General features: G+C 44.4%; 1 protein-coding gene across 1 annotated transcript; it reads left to right on the top strand.

Moving 5' to 3' along the window:
• Positions 1–1,399: 1,399 nt before the first annotated feature.
• Positions 1,400–20,799, top strand: LOC146179257 (calcium-activated chloride channel regulator 2-like). Its single transcript, XM_084580161.1, has 6 exons — positions 1,400–1,419; positions 10,555–10,724; positions 12,423–12,720; positions 17,421–17,527; positions 18,826–18,975; positions 20,758–20,799. The coding sequence occupies exons 2-6, from the start codon at positions 10,569–10,571 to the stop codon at positions 20,797–20,799; spliced, it is 753 nt and encodes a 250-aa protein (XP_084436287.1). The 5' UTR covers positions 1,400–1,419; positions 10,555–10,568.
• The last annotated feature ends 214 nt before the right edge of the window (positions 20,800–21,013 follow it).

The raw sequence follows: 21,013 nt of genomic DNA, 5'->3' as shown, positions 1-21,013 counted from the left end.
AATGATAGTGGGATTCCGCGAGTGACAGATACTGCGCCTTTCCTCTCCTGTAAACGAATTATAGAACGGCGAACTTTGATGCGTTCAATGAAAGGGTTGGTTGGTTTGTGGGGTTTAACGTCCCAAAGCGACTCAGGCTATGAGAGACGCCGTAGTGGAGGACTCCGGAAATTTCGACCACCTGGGGTTCTTTAATGTGCACTGACATCGCACAGCACACGGACGCCACTCCGTTTCGCCCCAACCGAAACGCAGCCGCCGAGGCCGGGATTTGAGCCCTGGCTGTGGTCGACAAGGGGCGCGCGATGTACCGTTACAAGTCATGGCGCCACTAGGCCATTCATGCATATACGAAGCTGAAGCTGCCGGACGTCCGATCCAGGTGTCCGTGCGGCGCCTTTCATTTGCCGCTTCTTCGAACGCCGAACCACAGAGCAAACAGAAGCAGACCCAGATGTTTAGGAGGCGTTAGTAAAGCACGAATCAGCGGCTTTTAAATTGACTTACAAGATAGCAAATGCGCAGTATCGGTCACAATTCTCCGCGGACACACGCACCACGCCGTAAATGCAGGGAGAACGGCGAGAATGAAAAAACAAAGGGAGATAGAAATGCCGTAGTGGAGGGCTGCGATCCTCCACGCGATATAGGCTTTCACCTCATCGCGTTTTAGTGCTAAAATGGCGAGAATTGGGCCTAGTTGGTTATTCATATTGGTTTCAAAGCGCTAACACATTGAACGACAGAAAAGACAAACACCACGGAGCGCTCCGTGGTGTTTGTCTTTTCTGTCGTTCAATGTGTTAGCGCGGGGAAACCAATATGCGTTTTAGTGGTCCAAATTGCTCTCCAGAAATTTTTGACCGGAGCTCATGAATGCTGCAAGCCTGTTTAAAAAAGTTATTCCGTGCTTCTTTGACTTTTGCTGCCAACATGGATTTTAAACAATCAAGAAGCGAAACTCCGGTTCTATGCTGCTTCCCAAGTCCTTTCTGTTTCTGTCTATCATAGATTATATTCTTATCTGTCTGTCTGAAAAACTTAATTGCAGGGAGGAAGCTTAAGGTGGCCGGGGCCACCTATCACAATCACTAGGTGGGTTCCTTAGTACAAGACCCCATTGGCGAACGCCGCGGCTTGGGTACAGTGGACCAGAGCCTTCTGGCACAAAGCATAAAACGAGACACAGGCGCCTGTGCCTCCTTTTCATTCTTGTGGCCTAGATATGCGCAGATATTCGATAGTCGTCATTTATGCTGATTTATCACGGAGGTTGCATAGAATACAATGTTATCAAGGGTCATCTGACTGTCCTAGAGCAAGGATCAGCAGTAACCCCTTCTGAGTCACGATTAAAAAGAACGGCATCGAGGAATGCGCACAGAGCAAGCTGAGTTTGTCTGCACCAGAGTTTGAAAGGTATATGTTTAGAAAATGAACTTTTATTAAGTTCGAAAGACGAAAATTTTCATTATTTTTGCGTACGAAGCGTTATACAAGTGAATGCTCGAAATCTGGCACCCATCTCTGTATATCCCTCGAATGAAACATACGCTTTAGATTAAAGACACTTTGAATGCTGAGACGCTTATAATGATTTCCAGACAGTGGGAGAAAGCAGGTACGCGCCGGAAAAAAAAAACAAACATGGCTGCCGTCACGTTATTTCGAGACAGCTTCAATCAGAAGTGATCCATTTGCTTGCTTCATGAAATAGTATTTCAATTTCATTTCAATCGCCCTGTGTTAGTTGTAACTAAAATAAAATGCAACTGCCCTTCTTTCTTCCGAAATGCTCCTGTTTGGGTAACGTGTTCGCGACACTAGACGTCCTAAAGTTCCTGTTAATCGAAATCATTTCAGAAATATTTGTGTCTGACCAGGTGCTCAACTTTAATCAGAGCTGTACGCTTAATCAGAACGGCAAGCCGTACTTTTGTCCAGAAGCGAACCCGAACTAAACCAAAACTTTATTTTAGCGACATCTAGAAGCTGAATGACAGCCGGAAGGATTAAACAAACCTGTTTGATTTGATTCAACTCCTGTTTAGCCGAATTTATTTAACCGACCTCGTCAAACTACTCTACAATCTTTAGAAAATCAGGCGTGAGCGTTGGCGGAGTACTAAGCGATTAATCTCTATGACAAGTGGTAGTTGGAAATTGATACGACTGGTAACGCATTGTTGGCTGGTTGTGCGATGTTGGGAGACAGCATAACATGGAAGGAGTGCATAAAGTTGAACTTCGGACGTCTGGACCTCGAGAAAGACATCGCATACCCTTAGGCCACGCAATCACATTCATATGGCTTGGTTAAAGCGGGACTTTGTGCCTACGTCGATAGTCCGTCACAGATTGTCGTGGCTTACGGCTCTAAGCGAATAAGTATGCGGGACGTAATGGAAGCACAAGTTAAAGGATTAGAAATGTCATCATCATCATCTGCTGGACTATTACCACAACAGGGCGGAGGCCTCTCTCATATTCCTCCAATTGACCCGGTCCTGTCCTATAGCTGCATCCAATTGAACCCTGTAAACGTAACCTCATCCATCCATTTAACTTTGTTTCGCCCTTTGCTAGACCTCTCCTTCCCTTTGAATCTATGTTGTTGCCCTTAGCGGCCATTGGTTAAAATCTCTTCGCAATACATTTCCCACCCCTGTCAACTCTTTGATTTGGCTGGAATGTCGTTAGGTCGAGTTATTTCTCTGAAACAGTCTATAGGCTTCCAATAGCTCAACGTTACTCGCATGCCATTTTAGGTCCCGTAGATATTTGCGTTGTCCTCAAATAAGTAGAACCTTTATTTCGTTACACTCCAAGTTACAGCCCATTGATAAGCACCGGTAAGGTTCAAGTTTTATACACTATCCTTTTGAGCGGTGCCGATAAGCTGCTGGTCATAATCTGCGAGTATCTGCCAGATGCGCTCCGCCCCAATCTTATTCCCTTAGTTATAATCTTTTCGTGGTATGAATCTGCGTTTACTATCTGTCCTAAGAAGTCATCCTCCTACCACTTGCGGTGCTTCTATCTATTGTAAATATCTGTTCCTTTCTGAGGCTGTTAAACTTTACGTTAGCATAATAATATTTGGGCCTACCTTTTATTTATTTATTTTTTGCTGTCTAAATTGTCAATAATTCATTCCACTTTGTCCCCTAATATAGCTATAGCAAGGCAGTATCATCGGCGAATCGCAGATTGCTGAGGTATTCTCCATCAACCCTTATCTCAATTTGATCCCTTTCGAGTTCTCTCAATACTTCCTCTGACCAAGCTGTGAACCATACTGTGAATATCATGTCTCCTTGCCTAACACCTTTCTTTACTGGAATTTTATTACTTTCTTTATGCGGAACTGCGTTTGCTGCGCAGCCCCTATAGATATTTTTCAGTACTTTCACATACTCTACGCCATGATTTCGGAATGCCTGCTTGGCTGTTGCGATTTTGAGCACGACTATTTTTCCGCAACCAATGAATGCTATGTATAGATGCAGCTTATATTCCAAGCATTTTTTACACCCGGTTGATAGAATGGATATGACTGATAATATAGTTCCCTCTCTGAGGACCAGCTCGATCTTTCGATTGATTGAAGTCAGAGGGTGCCCTGATTATATTAGAGATTAAATTAGTGAATACCCTGTACTTAGCGGATATTCAGCTCATTGGTCTGTAATTTTTCGAGTGCTCAGCGCCCCATATCTTTGTAATAAGATAATGTTACCGCTCTTCCAAAATTTTGGTACCGTCAATGCCATCAGGCATTGCGTATTCTCCGCCGTCAACACATCTGCAGTGAGCTGATCCTCCGAAGCTGCTTTTTGCCTTTCCGTAGCTTCTAAAGCTTTCTTAAACTCGACCTTCGTTCCTGGCGGAACGTCTGATTGCTGCTCTTCGCTACTGTCAATCTAATTATTGTCTTGCCTATTTCTGCTGCTGTATAGGTCAGTATATATTTCCTCGAGTATTTTGGTTGTCATGTCCATATTATGCACCAGAATTACCGCCTTGTACCTTAGCGCCAAATCTGAATTTCGCCTATGCCTAATTTATTCTTCACCGCTTTAAGAATTCCACCATTCTTAAGAGCATGCTCGATGTCTTCCATATAAACTTCCTTATATCGGACACTTTGCATTATTGATTACCTTCAAAAGCTCTGCAGTTATGACGTTTGTTGGGTTCTTTCATATATTGGAGTATTCGTAGGAGGCTGTGCCCAAATGCTACACCAGGGTAGATAAATCCCGTTCTGGCGACGCAGTGCGTTTTAGGAATTGTTCATCGAAATCAGTTCGCACCCTCAAACGTTTTATGCAATTCCATCGACATGTGGATTTTTTAGGGATTTAGCACATAACAAAATTCATGTACGCAAACCTGGATCCGTAAGTTGAGTCTGTGCCGTCAAGCATTTAAGGACGGAAATCGAATACCCTCGTTGATTCTTGACAAACCGGGAATATTTTTTTTTTTTTAGGGAAGTTGACGTTTCTTAACCAGAGATGTAGCGTTACAAGAGGTGCGGTAGGCAGCTCGAAAATGGCCCTTATAATACCGGGTGAGAAATTGGAGACAGAATGGCTTTCGAGAAACAGCCTACGCCATTGCATTAAGCGAACTTTTCAGTCCTGAAATATGTTTACATCAGGGTGATTAGAACATTTCTATTTATTCAACTCTTTCATTCGCGTTTTGCTGGAATTGTTTTTGCCACTTTCCCAACGGCCACTGGCGATATAGCTGGACCCAATCTTAAACTCAACTCGGGGGGGGGGGGGGTTGTGCTCAGGAACTCCACTTCGAAAATTATTAAGTAGTTAATGAATAAAATTTTAGCTTTCTCATGCGAGGCCTGTAGGCGAGTACAAAGTTTATGAAGCGAGCAACGTATACGCCCGCCATACACCTAGCTAAAAAGCCTTACTTGATGCCCTCTTTTAATGAGACCTGGCGAAAATAGTTGCCGCCTTCCCTTTGAGGCCAGTCTCATTCTGTTGTGAAGCCCACATGAGCCCAACCATATTTCTCATGCGCTTTTGACGTAATGTAAACAGTGATAGCTATCAGGCTTACTTGAATGACATGACCTAAAATTATAACGATGGTGACGATAATTACGCATCTTTTCGAGGACGCGAACGAGAAAAATGCAGAGAGACCCTTCAGCTCAGCTTTTAAGGTTATAGCGTGTTAGATTTCTTCGCTACCGTCTGTGTCTCCTCTTGAGGATCCTCGTTCGCGTATGTGCATTTTTGCTCACTTTCTTTCTGATTCTTTGTATACATCTCAACTACTTCACAAATAATCGTTACCATACTGTCTTAGGCTGCCTCTATATATGGAAGGCCAAGCGACGTAAACAAAAAAGTCCCGATTGAACCAAGCGGTAAGGAAGTGGCTGCATGGCCTAAAAATAGCATGCTTGACACATGATCCAAGGGTCTCATGGAGTCAATTCCCATCGCACCGACCTATCTCAAAAGAGGAGTTCGATTTGGCAACTCCTTCCATGCCAGCCGGTCTCGTGACGTCATCAGTCTGTGATAAGCCATCATCATCATCATCATCGTCAGCCTGATTATACCCACTGCAGGGCGAAGGCCCCTCCCATATTTCTCCACTTAACCCGGTTCTGTGCTAGCTGCATCCACTTGACCCCTGCGAACTTCTTGATCTCATCTGCCCACCTAACTTTCTGCCGCCCCCTGCTACGCTTTCCTTCCCTTGGAATACAGTTTGTTACCCTCAGCGACCATCGGTTATCCTCTCTTCGCACTACATATCCTGCCCATGTCCATTTCTTCTTCTTAATTTTTATTAGAATGTCGGTAACTTGAGTTATTTCTCTGAGCCACTCTGCACGCTTTCTATCTCTTAATGTTACCCCTACCATTTTTCGTTCCATAGCCCTCTGGGTTGTCCTCAACTTAAGTAGAACTCTCTTGGTTAGCCTCCACGTTTCAGCCCCATAGGTGAGTACAGGCAAGATGCAACTGTTGTATACTTTCCTCTTGAGCGATACCGGTAAGCTGCTAGTCATAATCTGCGAGTGCTTGCCAAATGCGCTCCATCCCATACGTATTCTTCTTTTTATTTCCTTTTCGTGGTCCGGATCTGCGGTTACTACCTGTCCTAAGTAGACATATTCGCCTACTACTTCCAGTATTTCACTACCTAATGTAAACTGCTGTTCCTTCCCGAGGTTGTTGAACATTACCTTAGTCGCCTGCATATTGATTTTCAAGCCTACCTTTCTACTTTTCCTGTCTAGGTCATCAATCATTATTTGCAGTTCATCCCCCGAGTTGCTTAGCAAGGCAATGTCATCAGCAAATCGCAGATTACTGAGGTATTCTCCATCTACCCTTATCCCTAACTGCTCCCATTCCAAGTCTCTGAATACTTCCTCTAAACAAGCTGTGAATAGTACTGGGGAGATTGTGTCTCGTTGCCTAACACCTTTCTTTATGGGAATTTTGTTACTTTCTTTATGCAGAACTATGGTTGCTGTACAGCCACTATATATATCTTCCAGCACCTTCACGTACGGCTCGTCTACCCCCTGATTTCGCAATGCCTGCATCACCACCGAGGTTTCAACTGAGTCAAATGCTTTTTCGTAATCAATGAATGCTATGTATAAGGGCTGGTTATATTCCGAGCATTTTTCTATCACCTGATTGATGGTATGGATACGATAGATAGTAGAGTGCCGTTTCCGAAACCCTGCTTGATCCTTTGCTTGATTGCAGTCCAAGGTTGTCCTGATTCTATAAGCGATTACCTTAGTAAATACCTTATACGTAACAGACAGTAAACTGATTGGTCTGTAATTTTTAAGGTCCTTAGAGTCCCCTTTCTTGTGAATGAGGATAATTTTTGCATTCTTCTATGGTTCCGGTACCGTCGATGACACCAGGCACTGCGTATACAGGGTGGCCAGTTTTTCTAGCACGATATCCCCCCCGTCCTTCAGCAAATCTGTAGTTATCTGATCCTCTCCAGCTGATTTCCCCCTTTTCATAGTTTCTAGTGCTTTCTTGACCTCGTCCTTCGTCACTGGTGGAACGTCTGGCTGTTTTCCCTACCGCCAATCTCATTACGGTCTCACTACTTTGGCTACTGTAGAGATCTGTACAGAACTCCTCGGCTACTTTGACTATCTTTTCCATATTGGTGATGACTTTGCCCGCCTTGTCCCTTATCGCATACATCTGGTTTTTGCCTATGCCCAATTTCTTCTTTACCGCTTTAAGGCTGCCCCCGTTCTTTACAGCATGCTCAATTTTCTCCATGTTATACTTCCTTATATCGGCCACCTTGCGCTTATTGATTAGCTTTGATATCTCGGCCAATTCGATCTGGTCTGTTGGATTGGAAGCTTTCATACTCTTGCGTTTCTTAATCAAATCTTTCGTCTCCTTAGACAGCTTGCCGGTATCCTCTCTAACTATCCTACCGCCTACTTCTACTGCGCACTCAGTAATGATATCTCTGAAATTATTGTTCCTTCCATCTAGGGTAATGTCGCCACCCTCAGTTAGAGCTGAAAACCTATTCTGTAGCGAGATCCTGAACTATTCTGCCCTCCCCCTCACCGCTAATTCGTTTATGGGTTTCTTTCTTACTAATCTGTTGCGTTCCTTCTTCAGATTTAGGCTAATTCGGGACCTCACCATCCTGTGGTCACTGCATCGCACTTTCCCGATTACCTCTACATCCTGCACAATGGCGGGGGTTGAACACATTATGAAGTCGATTTCATTTTTAGTCTCTCCGTTAGGACTTTTCCATGTCCATTTCCGGTTCTTCCGTTTGCTGAAGAAGGTATTCATGATTCGTAAGTTATTGCGCTCTGCAAACTCAACTAGTAACTCCCCCCTGCTATTCCTAGAACCAATGCCATAGTCACCTACTGCCTTGTCTCCTGCCTGTTTTTTCCCTACCTTGGCATTGAAATCGCCCATTAGTACAGTATACTGCGTCTTTACTTTTCGCATTGCCGATTCTACATCTTCATAGAAGCTTTCAACTGCTTGGTTTATCATAACTACATGTAGGTGCATAGGCCTGTACAACCTTCAGTTTATACCGCTTATTAAGCCTAATTACGATGCCTGCAACCCTCTCATTATTATTATAGAATTCATCTATATTACCCGCTGTATACTTATTGACAAGGAAACCAAGTTGTTGCCTCTCTGGTAAGCCTCGATAACACAGTACATGCCCATCCTTCAGTACAGTATATGCCTCATTCGGCCTCCTAACCTCACTAAGCCCTATGACATCCCATTTCATGCTCTCTAGTTCCTCTAACAGCACTGCTAAACTAGCTTCACTAGCTAGGGTTCTAGCATTAAACGTTGCCAGGGTCAGTTTCCAATGGCGCCCTGTCCAGCGGAGCCAGGCTTTCTTAGCACCCCCTGCTGCGTCACAGCTCTGACCGCCGCCGTGGTCAGTTGTTCCGCAGCCGCTGGTGACTGAGGGCCGGGGTTTTATGGAGCTTATCATAGGAGGTTGCGGCCAATTACTGCACCAGGGTGGCCAACTCCTGTTCTGGTGAGGGAGTGTGTTGCCGGAGGTGTTCACCGGCATCAGGTCGCACCCCAAACCTGTTTATGCCACTCGAGTGCAAACTCCCTCCTGCTAGAGCAATGCCCATAGTTTTCCGCCCACAGCACCGACAAGGTCGGATTCTCTGTAGAAAGAAACATTTTAGCTCTATAAGGTTAAGATTTAAATTAAAGAAGGTCTCATATCTCAGTATTCATTCGAAAAGCAATGTGCGCCCGGTGCATGGTCTTAGGTATCGCATCATTGACGCCTATGATATGCAAGGTGAATGGTCTACCACAAGACCACTGATTTTTTTCTGCTTCGGCTCTTGTGAAAATTTCATTTAAGTTGGTCGCGCTACAAATTCTAACAGTAGCGAGTGTGCCAAGTTTGTATGCCTTGAGCTTGCATATGTGTCCGCCAAAACCAGCTCAATTGATTCAATTGCAAAGTGTAAAAGAACTCAGTATCTAACTGAACTGGGTAACGGCCGAAAACATCCGTCGTATTTTCGGCTCCAAAGAAACTCGTCACATTGCGCGGACGTAGGGCTCGTCTGCGGAAGGTGTATGTTACTTGTATTGACGGTGTAATATGAGGAACACTTATAATGCGGGGAGCAGTGCATCGACCAGACGAAGCGACGTCAAAACGCGCGATTAATGGAGTACGCACTTAACGTTAAGAGTTGATGACGATGAGCTCTCGTTCACCACTTTTTTCGTGCGAATCAACAACTTGCAAGCCATATCTTGAGGAAACTGTTATAAGAAAAGTAACTGCACGACCGCACAAAAAATAATTGAAGCTGAAAGGATGAATGCATTGGGGATAGACGTCACTATAGGTTTATATATTTATATATTATATTTTAAGGCACCAGTAATATTAGCAGAAGTGGATTTGTCGTGTAAATGGGCTGCAAGTATGAAAAAAAAAAAAGACGCTGAGAATATTGCCTAGGATTTGAAAGTCGGGTGAAAGCGTGGCGGCCCAAATTTTCTGTAGTTATTAACCTTGCGCGCTGCAGTTTCAGCATTACATGTTGCGCCATCTGGCGGCCGGCGCGTGAAATAGCGATGATGTATCCACAGCCCTTGCCGATTGGCTGTAGTACAGCGGCGCGCTTGATAGAGGTGGCCATAAATGTATCCCTATTTATGGTGTCATATGAGGGCCACAGCATGAAATATAGGAAGTTTAACAATATTTTAAACTGGTTTAATGAGTGAAAAAAAAAAAAAGGCCGTGGTGGCTAAGTGGCTAAGACGCTCGACTACTGAAACCGAGTACCCTGACTCGCGCCAGTGTGAATCTATGCCGATAGTTTCTTTGCGTAAAATTACTACAAGAGATAAGAGTCAAGCAGTGGTCAGTCATATATCTCAGGCGGCACGAACCATATGTCCAATATTGCAGTTTGCGTGCAATGCGGTATGTGTGCGTAGGGCCGAACTTTGCCGACGGAATGCAGACTACACACACACGTTGTTGGCAATGTGCGTGTGTAGGGCCGGATATTGCCAACAGACTCCCAATATTGGGCCTTGGTGTGTGATGACTGAGAAGGTCCATCGGTCCCTGTTGTCTGGCGAGCTTTAAAGACTCGTAGGAGAAACTCCTTGTTGGAGCCGGTACAGCGGACTGAGTTTGAATTACACGCGCGAGGTCGCGTGCTTCTGACCTCACGAAAAGCTTATCTAATCAGAGCGGCGGCACACGCGTTATACAATTTTGATAGGCCCCGACCATTCGAATAAGCGCTCTCGCACTAATAAACTTTGTCGAAAGTTAGAGATCATGTTTGTTTCTTCTTGTGTCCTCTCCTTCTCCTGCACTACAATCTCACTATGATCATGCAACGAAATGTTTAAAAGCCACACTGCTCAACAAAACTTTCGACTGCCGCCACATGCACTATTCTCGCTGGTACGCACATCGCCAAGGTATTCATGCTTTATGTGTACCCTTTCGCAGCGTACAAAGAGATAATGAATGGCCGGTTGCCAGTAGCAGCTGTGTTCTGCTTCCTGCTGATAAATGTGGCTTCGCTGGAGATCGACCCGGCAGACGGCGGCTACAAAGACCTGTTGATCGCTATCGATAAAGACGTCGCCTACAATGAGACTATCGTCGATAACATTAAGGTATGAAATGAAACGAACTTTCACTTTTCATTTCGCTACATCAGCCCGGCGTATCACGCCCAGTGTTCGTACCAAAGTTTCTGGGTGGTATTACCTGTCCTTTTCTGTCTGTTATTGCAAATGTTTCGAACTCAGTGCAGAATGACGTGAAAGAAACATAAGGTGTACAGCACTACATCAGCTGTGCTTTTTTTCCGACAACCTTCGTGCATGTAACCATTACAAGATTCGCCATCGTCATGGATATAGGACGCAGAAGTAACCGCGTGCGGTAAACTGGTCTTTATTGTTGATTATCTTTAGAGCGCCTTCATTGCAACCTGCGTTCTAAATAACCGTCGGAATTAAACATTCTTGCGTCACGTTGCTGTTATTTTGATAGATTTTAGTAGAAACACAAAAAGTTTCTGAAAATAATTGGGAGATGCCTTCCTATGTGGCTACGTGCCTACTTGTAGAAACATGTTTTTGATTGGCAGGGGAGGCTTAAAGTATTTTCAGCTCGACCATCTCCAACTTCTAAGGAATTGCTATCCTGGCGATTGTATTTTAAAAGCTGGAAAAGGATAAATAGATCGCAAATGAGGCTGTTAAGGACACTGCACGATGCGACGCCCAGGGCTGTAAGGCTTACATGGCTCAAGTCGCGGCAGGCAAAGCTGCTCACAGGGCTGTGAATGAGAGACTCGCATTAGCTTATCCAGATATAGACATCTAAGACACATGGGTAGAAGATAGAGATGGTGGAGGTATATCAAATCAAATCAAATTATAATTTCTAACAAGTAAATGGCCGCCTAAGCTAAAAGCTGTACACAAACAGCTTTACAAAGGCCTAGGAAACCCGTACGCAACATAGCAGGAGCAAACAGCAAATTTCAGAAGTTCATTAAAAATTCGACCATGATATTCAAAAGTGTTATGGAATACATACGTTACTGCAGCACGATATGGAAACAAAACAAAAAGTTGAATAAAATCAATAGAAAGAGCTCAGCAAGGCAGAACGCTCGTAAAGGCGAATATAATATTTAAAGTAAGAACACATATATAGATAGTTTATATTAGAATGAAGTAGAATCTTAACTACTTAGGACTAAAAACAACAGTGTCTTTATATTTATATGCAGAACAGCACGCTTCGGAATGCGACATCTTACTTGTTGGCAGCGAAATCTGCAAACGATTATTATGCAGGGCCCATTACAACTCCAAAGGCTTCAGTCAGTTTTAATGGATATATTAAAAAAAAAAACTCTGCCTACGCAATTTCCCACTATGCTTGCCGGAGTAAGCATAGTTGGGAAACAGCGTCGTTGTGTTCATAGTTTCTGCCGAATGACGTTCCTGGTCTTGTTTGACCAGCCATGCAGTTATGCGAAACATCTTAGACGTCAAACGGATATTTTCCGCAGTAAGTAGTAGTTAAAATTATTTCTGTTTTTTTTTTCATTTTTAGCAGTGCCGACATTACTGCGGCCCGCTATTAGCATGCTGATTATGACCGAAATAAAATGACAGTTATTCGTCTCCTACCGTTTGCCTACCTTTTCGCGCTCCGTCAGCTGTATTAAGCTAACACGACGAACTTCTCAATGTGTCCGTAGGAATGCTTACGTGTAGGAGCAACTTCTGCGGGTAATATATAACATAAGCATGCCTGAGTGAATGGCAGAAATGGTGTATCGCCACCCATAGGTCCTGCTTCAGTCTTCTTCCGAATTCCTGCATCGGGCAACGAACGGACGTGTGTTCTTAAAACACGTGACCATCCACTTCCCGTACACGTGGCCCAAGAGAAGCAGTGCGAGACTCGTGTCTGGGAACTCCTTCACAAAGAGCGACGTCCGCTTTCAGCTTCCAGCGTCAGCTCACGAAGACCGGCCGTTCACGAAACAGACGCGGCTCTGCGGCCAACCGGGAGATTTTATACAGATTCCACCTGCATTCATCGCGGAACTGAAGGCATCGACCATGGCGAAGTACATTAATACAGGTACGCTTGTGTTTAAACAAAGAAGCCAAAAGATTTTTTTTTTTTTTTTTTTTTTTTACAGCCGGTGAGGTTGCATGGTGCCTTTCTTACGAAACGGAGGCAGGGTCCGTATCCGTATTCTGAGTTTGCGTCGTTATCGGTATCTCACTTAAATTGAATAATCTCATTGGTGGAATTGTCGAAGTCGGACGTTGCCACCACAAAACTGGAACTGGTGGCGACTTCAGGTTCTGGCATTTCCATCAATAACATGATTCCATGTCAGGGACATAGCGGCACTTTCGATAACGACGCAGACTCGGAATACGGATAGTATTTTGATTATTGGGCAAACGAACGGCACCATTTTTAAGCTGCAAGCTAATAAACGATCACTTTGAGTCGTCCGCTGCCAGGTTGTTAGTATCCACGTACACATTTTCATCGCTGGTGATTCGTGAAAACAGTGAAAGCTTATATGGGCTATGAAAGCGTCAATCAGCAGAAGCTGGAGACCGAAAAAAAAAAACAAACTGAAAGGGGAGACGTTAGCCAAGGCATCACTTGCGCTAACTTCCAATACTAAGGAAGCAAATCTTCCTTGCTGAAGTTTACAATGAAAAACAAAACAAAATAAGCAATGTCTTGTACATATTCGTAGTACTCGACAACTTGGTTTCCACCTTGCTTTCAAGAAGGGTGTTGCAGAGCAAGCCTGTTGCGGAGACGACCTAGCGCAATTAACGGCTTTGCAGAATACTTTGACGACAGTTTATAACTAAAATAGTTATATCTTGAAACAGTGTAGTTTATATGTTTGTTTTTAATCACATTTAATAGCGAGAAGATTTAAATTACTTTCAGGTCTTTTTCTTGGCTCGTTAATTATTCATTGCTCTAACTCGATTAGCACGACCAATGCACTAAGAGGTTGTGTTAAAATTGCTCTCCAGGATTATAGTAAAATGCACTTCAGCTTAATTGTAATTTTATATAGAAGCTCTTCCCGGGCCTGTAATGTAAGGTGTAATATTAAAAAAAACTAAAATGGGTCGCCTCATATATGAAAGGCAGCCCATTTCACACATTCTTTCATTGTGATCCAGTAGTTGTCCCGAAACGTCGTGTTTAAAGCATTTTGTTTCGGTATCTGACGAGTGTACGTTTTATTCGGCCACTATGTCTGCCCCTCGACAGACACGATTCTGTCGAACCCTCAACTACACTTGCAAACTATGTGAGCAATACTCACATAGTAAGGGCGATGAAGTGGAGAGAAATACGATTCTCTCTAAAACATGGAACACCTTTCGCAACCTTTTAGGCCCGGAAAAGTATAAGACGCCATGTGACATAAGGACAGCAAATACTAGGCGCGCGCGTACGATGAAGACGACGAGGACTTCATGAAAACGTAATAGAAACATACGTGGGAGATACCTCGCCTACATGCTTCCTCGATTACAACAGAATGAACAGCGAAACAGCAAACATGCGGAGGTTGAGATGAGGGAAGGAACCGTGAGACTCAAAACGAATTCGGGACCAGACAGGGTAAAGAACAAAACGTGAAGAAACCTAGACGGCGACTCCATTAGGCACATAACGGAGTGTATGCAGGAATGCTGGGAAAAAAGCGAGCTGTCACAGCAGTGCAAAACAGCAAAAATCATTCTAATACCACAATCCGGGAAGCCTCCCCAACTGGCAAACTTAGGACTAACCTTCCTAACCTCCTACGTAGGGAGATTGAGTGAACACGCTTTCCAGACCGGACTAATAGGGTTTATGGGGCGGAACAGACTGTGGCCAAATGAGATGAGCGGCTTCAGACCTCACCTTTGTACGCAGGACGACATGCTCCAAATTAAACGCGATATAAATATAATAGACTCAAAATCAAAGGACGCACAGACAAACTTGGACCTAGATCTCACGAAAGCTCAAGATAATGTAGAATATGAGTCAATGCTGGAAGGACTGAACAAGTTAGACGAAGGTACCAAAACACACACGTACACCAGGAATTTCTTGACGGGCAGAACTGCTCGCTTGAGATTTCAAGCTTCAGAATCTCCCCCCACCATTGAACTAGGAAGCCAGGGCACATCACAGGCGTCTGTGCTGCTCCGTTTTCAACGTGACCATGATAGAACTCCTCGGCAAAGTAGCAAAGCTCGAGGGACTGTAATTTAATATGTACGCCTACGATAACACACTATGGGTCAACAGGGGCAGCCGCTCGACAAAATCTGCTTCAAATCGCCACTGACGCGATTTTTACATTGCGGCGAAGAGAGGATTGGCAGGCCAACGACGGTTGTTGGCCTGCCAATCATCAGAGCCGTCGTTGTCAACTTCTCCTCTTTGTCTCGTCTTTGTTGCGTACGTATATTACTGTCCATCATGGTTTACCAACTCGCCCAATCAGCCGTTCTTCTACAACCACAAAAGTTCCGAACTCTTTATATATAGTTCGAAGCACCTAAGGGGCAATGCACCCTCGGATAGAAACATTAATGTGGATGGTACACACGTAAGAAAGGTGGAGCAAATCAGAATCCTAGGCCTGATCCTCCAGTCGCATTGTCGCAATGTCGAGAATATCAAGAGGCCGGAGCGTCACATGATGCAGAATCTGAGTCTAATCAGGCTAGTAGCCTATAAAGATTGAGGATTAAAAGAGAAAACTGAAGACGTAGCTTAAGAAAAGCTGTCGTAAGGCGGATAAGCTACGCAACACCATACCGTAATTTAAAATTGCGGATAGAGCAAAAATATATTCCCTAATGAGGAAATGCATCAGCAAAAGTGCTAAGACTATCCATATGCATACCCATGAAAGAGATGCTAGCTCTAGGAGTGCGCAGATGATGTACAGAACTAGCTGAGGCCATGCGAACCCCTCAAATTGAAATGCTCTGGGCAACAGAGACAGGAGGAGTTATCCTGTACAAAGTTGGAATTCCCCTCGTGTCAGAAGACATGCATCCGGCGGCACACAACAAAGGCAGAAGGCAAAACAAAGCCAAGGCTCTAGAAATTATAACCGGAGAAATGTCGGAAGGTGCGATAGCCTAGGTGGATTCCACCGGAGGTTGCGGTGGCATCATGGTGGCAGCTGTCGTCAAATGCCGAGGTTACGCCATGGCGGCCGCCATCCTGCGCGAGCAGAGCATTGAAGCTGCCGAAGTTGCGATAGCGTTGCCTAGCTTATGAACGGAAGCACAACAAGTAATAAGTGACCGCAAAACGTCTATCGAAAATTTTATAAGGGGAGAATCTCTCCCGCTGCGGCCCAAATGTTAGACCAGAGAAGGTTGACCAGGAAAGTTCAGATAATTTGGACATCGGCTCACGCAGCCATCACCGGGAACAAAGCATTCCACAAGTTTGCTTGAGTTCTCTACCACCGAGAAACGAGGACATACTTTGGCGACCGAGGGAGCGGAGAACGCCCGCTAAAATGTGGAAAGATTACGCAGCATTATAGATTGAAACGCAGACTGCCCTCCCCCCGCCCCTGAAGACGATTGCAAACCTACACGTGGCCGCACCCGGTTTTCAGGTTAGGTATTGAAGGCCTACCCTTCAGAAAAGGGTTCCGCGAGCCATGGCCTCGCCGGTTAGTTGCAATTAGTTCCAGGCTCTCTTAAAAACACTGCTTTATTTCCGGACAAATGCAAAAGCATTTAATAAAAGGAACAAAAAAAAAAGAAACGCCACTGCGCTGGAGACATGATGTCGACCAGCACGACAATACATTGCCAAAAATAAAACCGAACTAGGCTCACGGCTTCACCGCGGCGAACAAAACACACTGTGGCGCGAACAGGGCGAGCTATGGTGCAAAAGCACTACCTGCGGCCCAAGCGACATTGCTTCTCTCGTGTCAACAGCTCACGCGAATAAGCCTAGGCCATTTCTACAGGCACTCCTTCCATCTTCGTGCCTCCGGTCTTCTTTCCGTCGTCCGTGCATGCCCGGATGGCCCGTGACGCTCGCTGGCCGCCCCGCTTTGGCCTCCCCGCCAGGACAAAAGGCCCCGCGCCTTAACAACCCGCCCCCAAGATCAGCTGTTCACTCATGCGCACTAGCGCTGCCTGCGCAAAAGCAATAAAAATAGGAAAACGCGCGCGGAATTTAAAGCACTGAAAGGGGCTGCGGAGCCCCACAGGATGATAAATGCAAAAACTGTGATGAGAGAGGGACCCTCGATCACATAATTTTAGAATGTTAACACTCTATCGAGGAAGCGCACGAAATAAATATTAGAGCAACCTGGAATACCTTGCTGCGTAGTTCAGACCCTGAGCTCCAGCTTCTAACCATCTGCTTGGAGGAAGAGGCAGCCGGGACCCAAGACCTCCAGGCGCCAGCATCTGCAACGGCACCATCCCCATTCCCCTTAAGTCTGCGAGCCAGGAGAGTCCAGGGGGGCTAGCCATATTCAGTCACCAATAAATGTTTTTCTATTTGATTACTGCACTTTGAAAACAGTCATACTGACACTGGCGATAAGCCTAACCGCTCTAGTTCGCTGCCCAGCAGCTTGTTGCCATTTGTTTATTAATGCAGTTTTCCACACAAGACAGTTATATGAAGCTTAAAGGATAAAAACGAAATTCCGTAGGGAGAAATGACACTAATTGGAGGTTCTACCACCTGCGGTAAGTTACATGCTTATTGCACCATTTTTCATCGCCATTTCATCCTTACAGCCTACGTATTCGTGCACGAATGGGCCCACTACCGGTATGGCGTGTTCGACGAGTACGGAAGCCAGGACGACGCCACATTTCCCCTCACCTATTGCTACAATAACATGGTGAGTGCTGTTAAAAACGTGGATACGAAACCAAGTATGTGATAAAAATGTTGCGAGAACATTCACATACAAGACCTTCTGAAAGACGGCATACAAAACGGGAGCGGCAAACCTGGTACGATCTTGATTAGGGTGTTTTTTTTTTCCGATATAAAGAATCAACAGCCTCAGTTATCAACCTAGAAGTAGGTCATTATCACGCAAAAGCAGTGTGCTAGCGTTCTTCTGCTGATGACAGTCTTAGAGGCACTGATTTCATATATTTCGGAGTGAAAACCGTGGACACTCACTAAAACTACACTTGTAACAAACCACGTCTGCTGATATGTTCAAATATACCGCATTAACAAATAAAACGCTGGTTGCGCAAAAAGACGAGTGTAAATATTTTGCGTCGCAAACAATTTGCTACCTGAAACAAAGAACTTTTCATTAAAACGTGACGTTGAACATGAGTTTCGACAGAACACTAGTCTATCTCGAAGATTACTTTTCTGATATAAACCGCCTTCTCCCAGATGATTCTGGATGATGATAAAGCCCAAAAACCATAAGATCATCAATAAACCTTCCAAATGTCGCGTCAGAACTAAGAATACGCTGAAGCGGAGAGATGACTTTTTTGTTGTTCTCCGGTTAATGCAGTCACAGCTCTGAAAGCCAAATATCGCTATAAAGTGCCCTAATATCTAATCAAAACTAAGAGCACAATGAAGCGGAAAGGTTTGTGACAAAATATTTTATACGAAGATCAGAAATGTACATGAGTATAAGTTGTAAAGAATACAGTGCACTCCCACGGCGCAGTGGCTATGACTATTCTGCTACTCATGCAAGTTCTTAATGCGGGCGCCGTCAGCGTAATCTCAGACACCTGAGTTAGTGTAATCTGTTCCAGACTTATATCACAAGTTTCTTCCATATTTCGTTGCAGAATAGAGCACATTAGCGATGAGTCAATCACGTGTTTTTCACCACCTTCGTATTAGCTCCGTATTCTTCCAAGTCTTAAAATCGGAAGGTCTTTAAAATATTGCTACCGCAATAGCGGAGCTGTCTGTCGTGTGCTGTCTTGACCCGTTTTCCAACGCTGTTCTCTACCTTCTGTAACAAGCAGCGTATAGCTTAAAAGTTTAACCTTTATTGTGAAAATAGCAGCCCTGCTTCTGCAGTCGAGTGATTCAATAGTTTGCAGTCACATCGTCTTGAAATCGAAGGCGGTCAGTTGACTCATCTTATTATTCTTTTTTTTTTCTTTTCCATCATACTCCAAGGTGAGGCTGAATTCGTGCTCTCAGGAGATTCGCTTCCGGGCCACGACCAAAAGTGGTGAAAAATGCATGATGTACACGAATTGCCAGCTCTCCAAGAACTGTACGCTGGAGATCATGATGCCAAGTAAGACCCTCGTCGAGTCATCCATCATGTTCATGCCGTACCAGAACAATGTAAGTATATCTTGCCATGCATCTGCAGCCACGACGCATTGGCCAGAGACATTGTGGCCGTCCTCCTGATACATCTATCATCGTTTAATTATTTAAAAGGATGCCAATTAGTTAATGGGTATTTGATTGGGTAATCGGATTACGGGAAAGGTGTACGTTACTCTCTGTTATAGACGCGTGACCACCAGTCAGATTTTGTTTGAATGTAGGAAGTCTGCGCGTTATTTCAAGTGGGCAGCCAGTCTTCGAACGTCAGCATGACGTTTTTCTTTTTCAAGGAGGTTCCTGCATTGAGCAAGTGAAATGAAAAGGTTAGAGCAGTAGAGGGAACTTACCGATTCATTAATCCTTATAGCGTCATTGTCAAAAGGAGGAAAAACTCGGGCGCTCGCGTCAGCCTTTCCTTTATGTACCTTAACTCATGATTTGTGTGATGTCTCGTCGAAAATGACTCCAAACGTAAGCTTTCATCTATGCAGGATAGTTGTTACAGAGACTGCTTACGACGGCCATTTCCTATTCCATTACCTATTCATGACACCGGTTCCTACAGATTTAAACTGTAACATTGCGGAGAAGGATCACGTTGACAGTCTTTGGTTCGGAATGCCGGCAGTTAGCCCTGTTTTCTCTCGGGAGCGCCCAGTAACTTTGTCCAAGTGACTTTTTTCGAAAGGGAGCCGACCAGCTTTGCATTTTTGGCCACAAAGATAAGCCACTATCTCCCACAGTTCACTCTATTGTCCCCTTGTTTCTGCCATCATCATATCCTGTTCTACGCTGCGCTAGCGCTTCGGGATGCAAAGTGTCTGCCTGAGCATCAGCGTTTGCCAATGTATGGCGAAAAATTCCATCTAAAATTTTTTCGGATAATTGGGATGTTACCCTCACGTAGCAACTGTCCTGTGAAGACACTTTACCCACAAGTTAGGTGTGTTGCGAATTCGTGGCTCACATTAAAGGATTTCCTGTTTAATATTTTATATGGAAGGTAACTTTCTCATCAAACGCTGATAACATGAAGTCTCCTTTTCTTAGGCTTTGTTATTGTGGCGGGCTCAGGAGTACTTTCATCAATTTCGATGAAATTTTGGCTATGGAAAAAATACGTTACATTTAAGCTCCTTCTTTAAACGTATGACGCGATAGAGCTCCGTCGTTAGCGGGCATATACTTGACATCAAAGAGGAGAGCAAGTTGATTTTAATTCCAACTTTACACTTCGATCTGAGCACCCCGAGTTGGCAGCCGCTCTAAAATTTCTGATATAATGTGGCGTCGTTTAGGAGCACAAAGCTTCCAAGAATCAGTGCTTAGTCATGCCAGCTGCCAGCTAACACTTGCAGCGCCTTGCAGGTGATTCCTCATAATACTGAGGACAATGACCACGTCAGATTTTCTGAGTAACGCTGCTTATGCGTATCGCTAGGAACTTTCCACAGGTTAAATGCTTTTAAGTGATGTTCTTGGGAAGCGTAGAAATTTTTTTCTGGTATTCTGTTTTGCATGGGCCTTGAGTAAAGGACGTGCTTTGTCATTCTTCACACTGAAAGTTTGGCTTGACATACGGTTGCACTTATATATGTTGTCAGTTTCAACCCGTGTCTCTACCTATCCTCTGATATGATTAGATGTATGATGTAGGCAAAGGCATATTGTATGCCATAACACGAAACTCTACTACGAACGACAACATCACTATCAATCACAACAAAATGAAAGAAAATGCGGTAGATTTGACAGATTAACTTAAATTTTTATCTGTGGTCTTGAAAGCTACAGGTATTGAGCATGCGCCAAGATATGACACAGAGGGACATTTGAACCGACCTCTTTATTTATCGGTTGTATGCTTCGATGGAGTGCAATGCAAGTGCATGTCTATGAAGGGTGAGTGTGCACAAATGGCTAAACGCGCAAGAGGAACCGCTTCCGGGAACTACTAACGTTTTTGCGTCAAACCCCCAAAATAAGGAGTAGCTTAAGTGTTCTTAAGGAGTAGGTTAAGTGGTGGTGGTTTGTGGGGTTTAAAGTCCCA

This window comes from Amblyomma maculatum, chromosome 9 (assembly GCF_055883805.1).
Source record: "Amblyomma maculatum isolate TAMU_Amacu chromosome 9, ASM5588380v1, whole genome shotgun sequence".
Lineage (NCBI taxonomy): Eukaryota > Metazoa > Arthropoda > Arachnida > Ixodida > Ixodidae > Amblyomma > Amblyomma maculatum.
This window is presented reverse-complemented; position numbering and strand designations above follow the sequence as displayed.

What these genes read in the sequence shown, in the direction of transcription:
- LOC146179257 (XM_084580161.1), top strand. Translation starts at nt 10,569, where the DNA reads ATGAATGGCCGGTTGCCAGTAGCAGCTGTGTTCTGCTTCCTGCTGATA. An exon ending in CTATCGTCGATAACATTAAG is followed by an intron (nt 10,725 to 12,422) that starts GTATGAAATGAA and finishes CGCCACCCATAG; the next exon opens with GTCCTGCTTCAGTCTTCTTC. An exon ending in GGCGAAGTACATTAATACAG is followed by an intron (nt 12,721 to 17,420) that starts GTACGCTTGTGT and finishes TCATCCTTACAG; the next exon opens with CCTACGTATTCGTGCACGAA.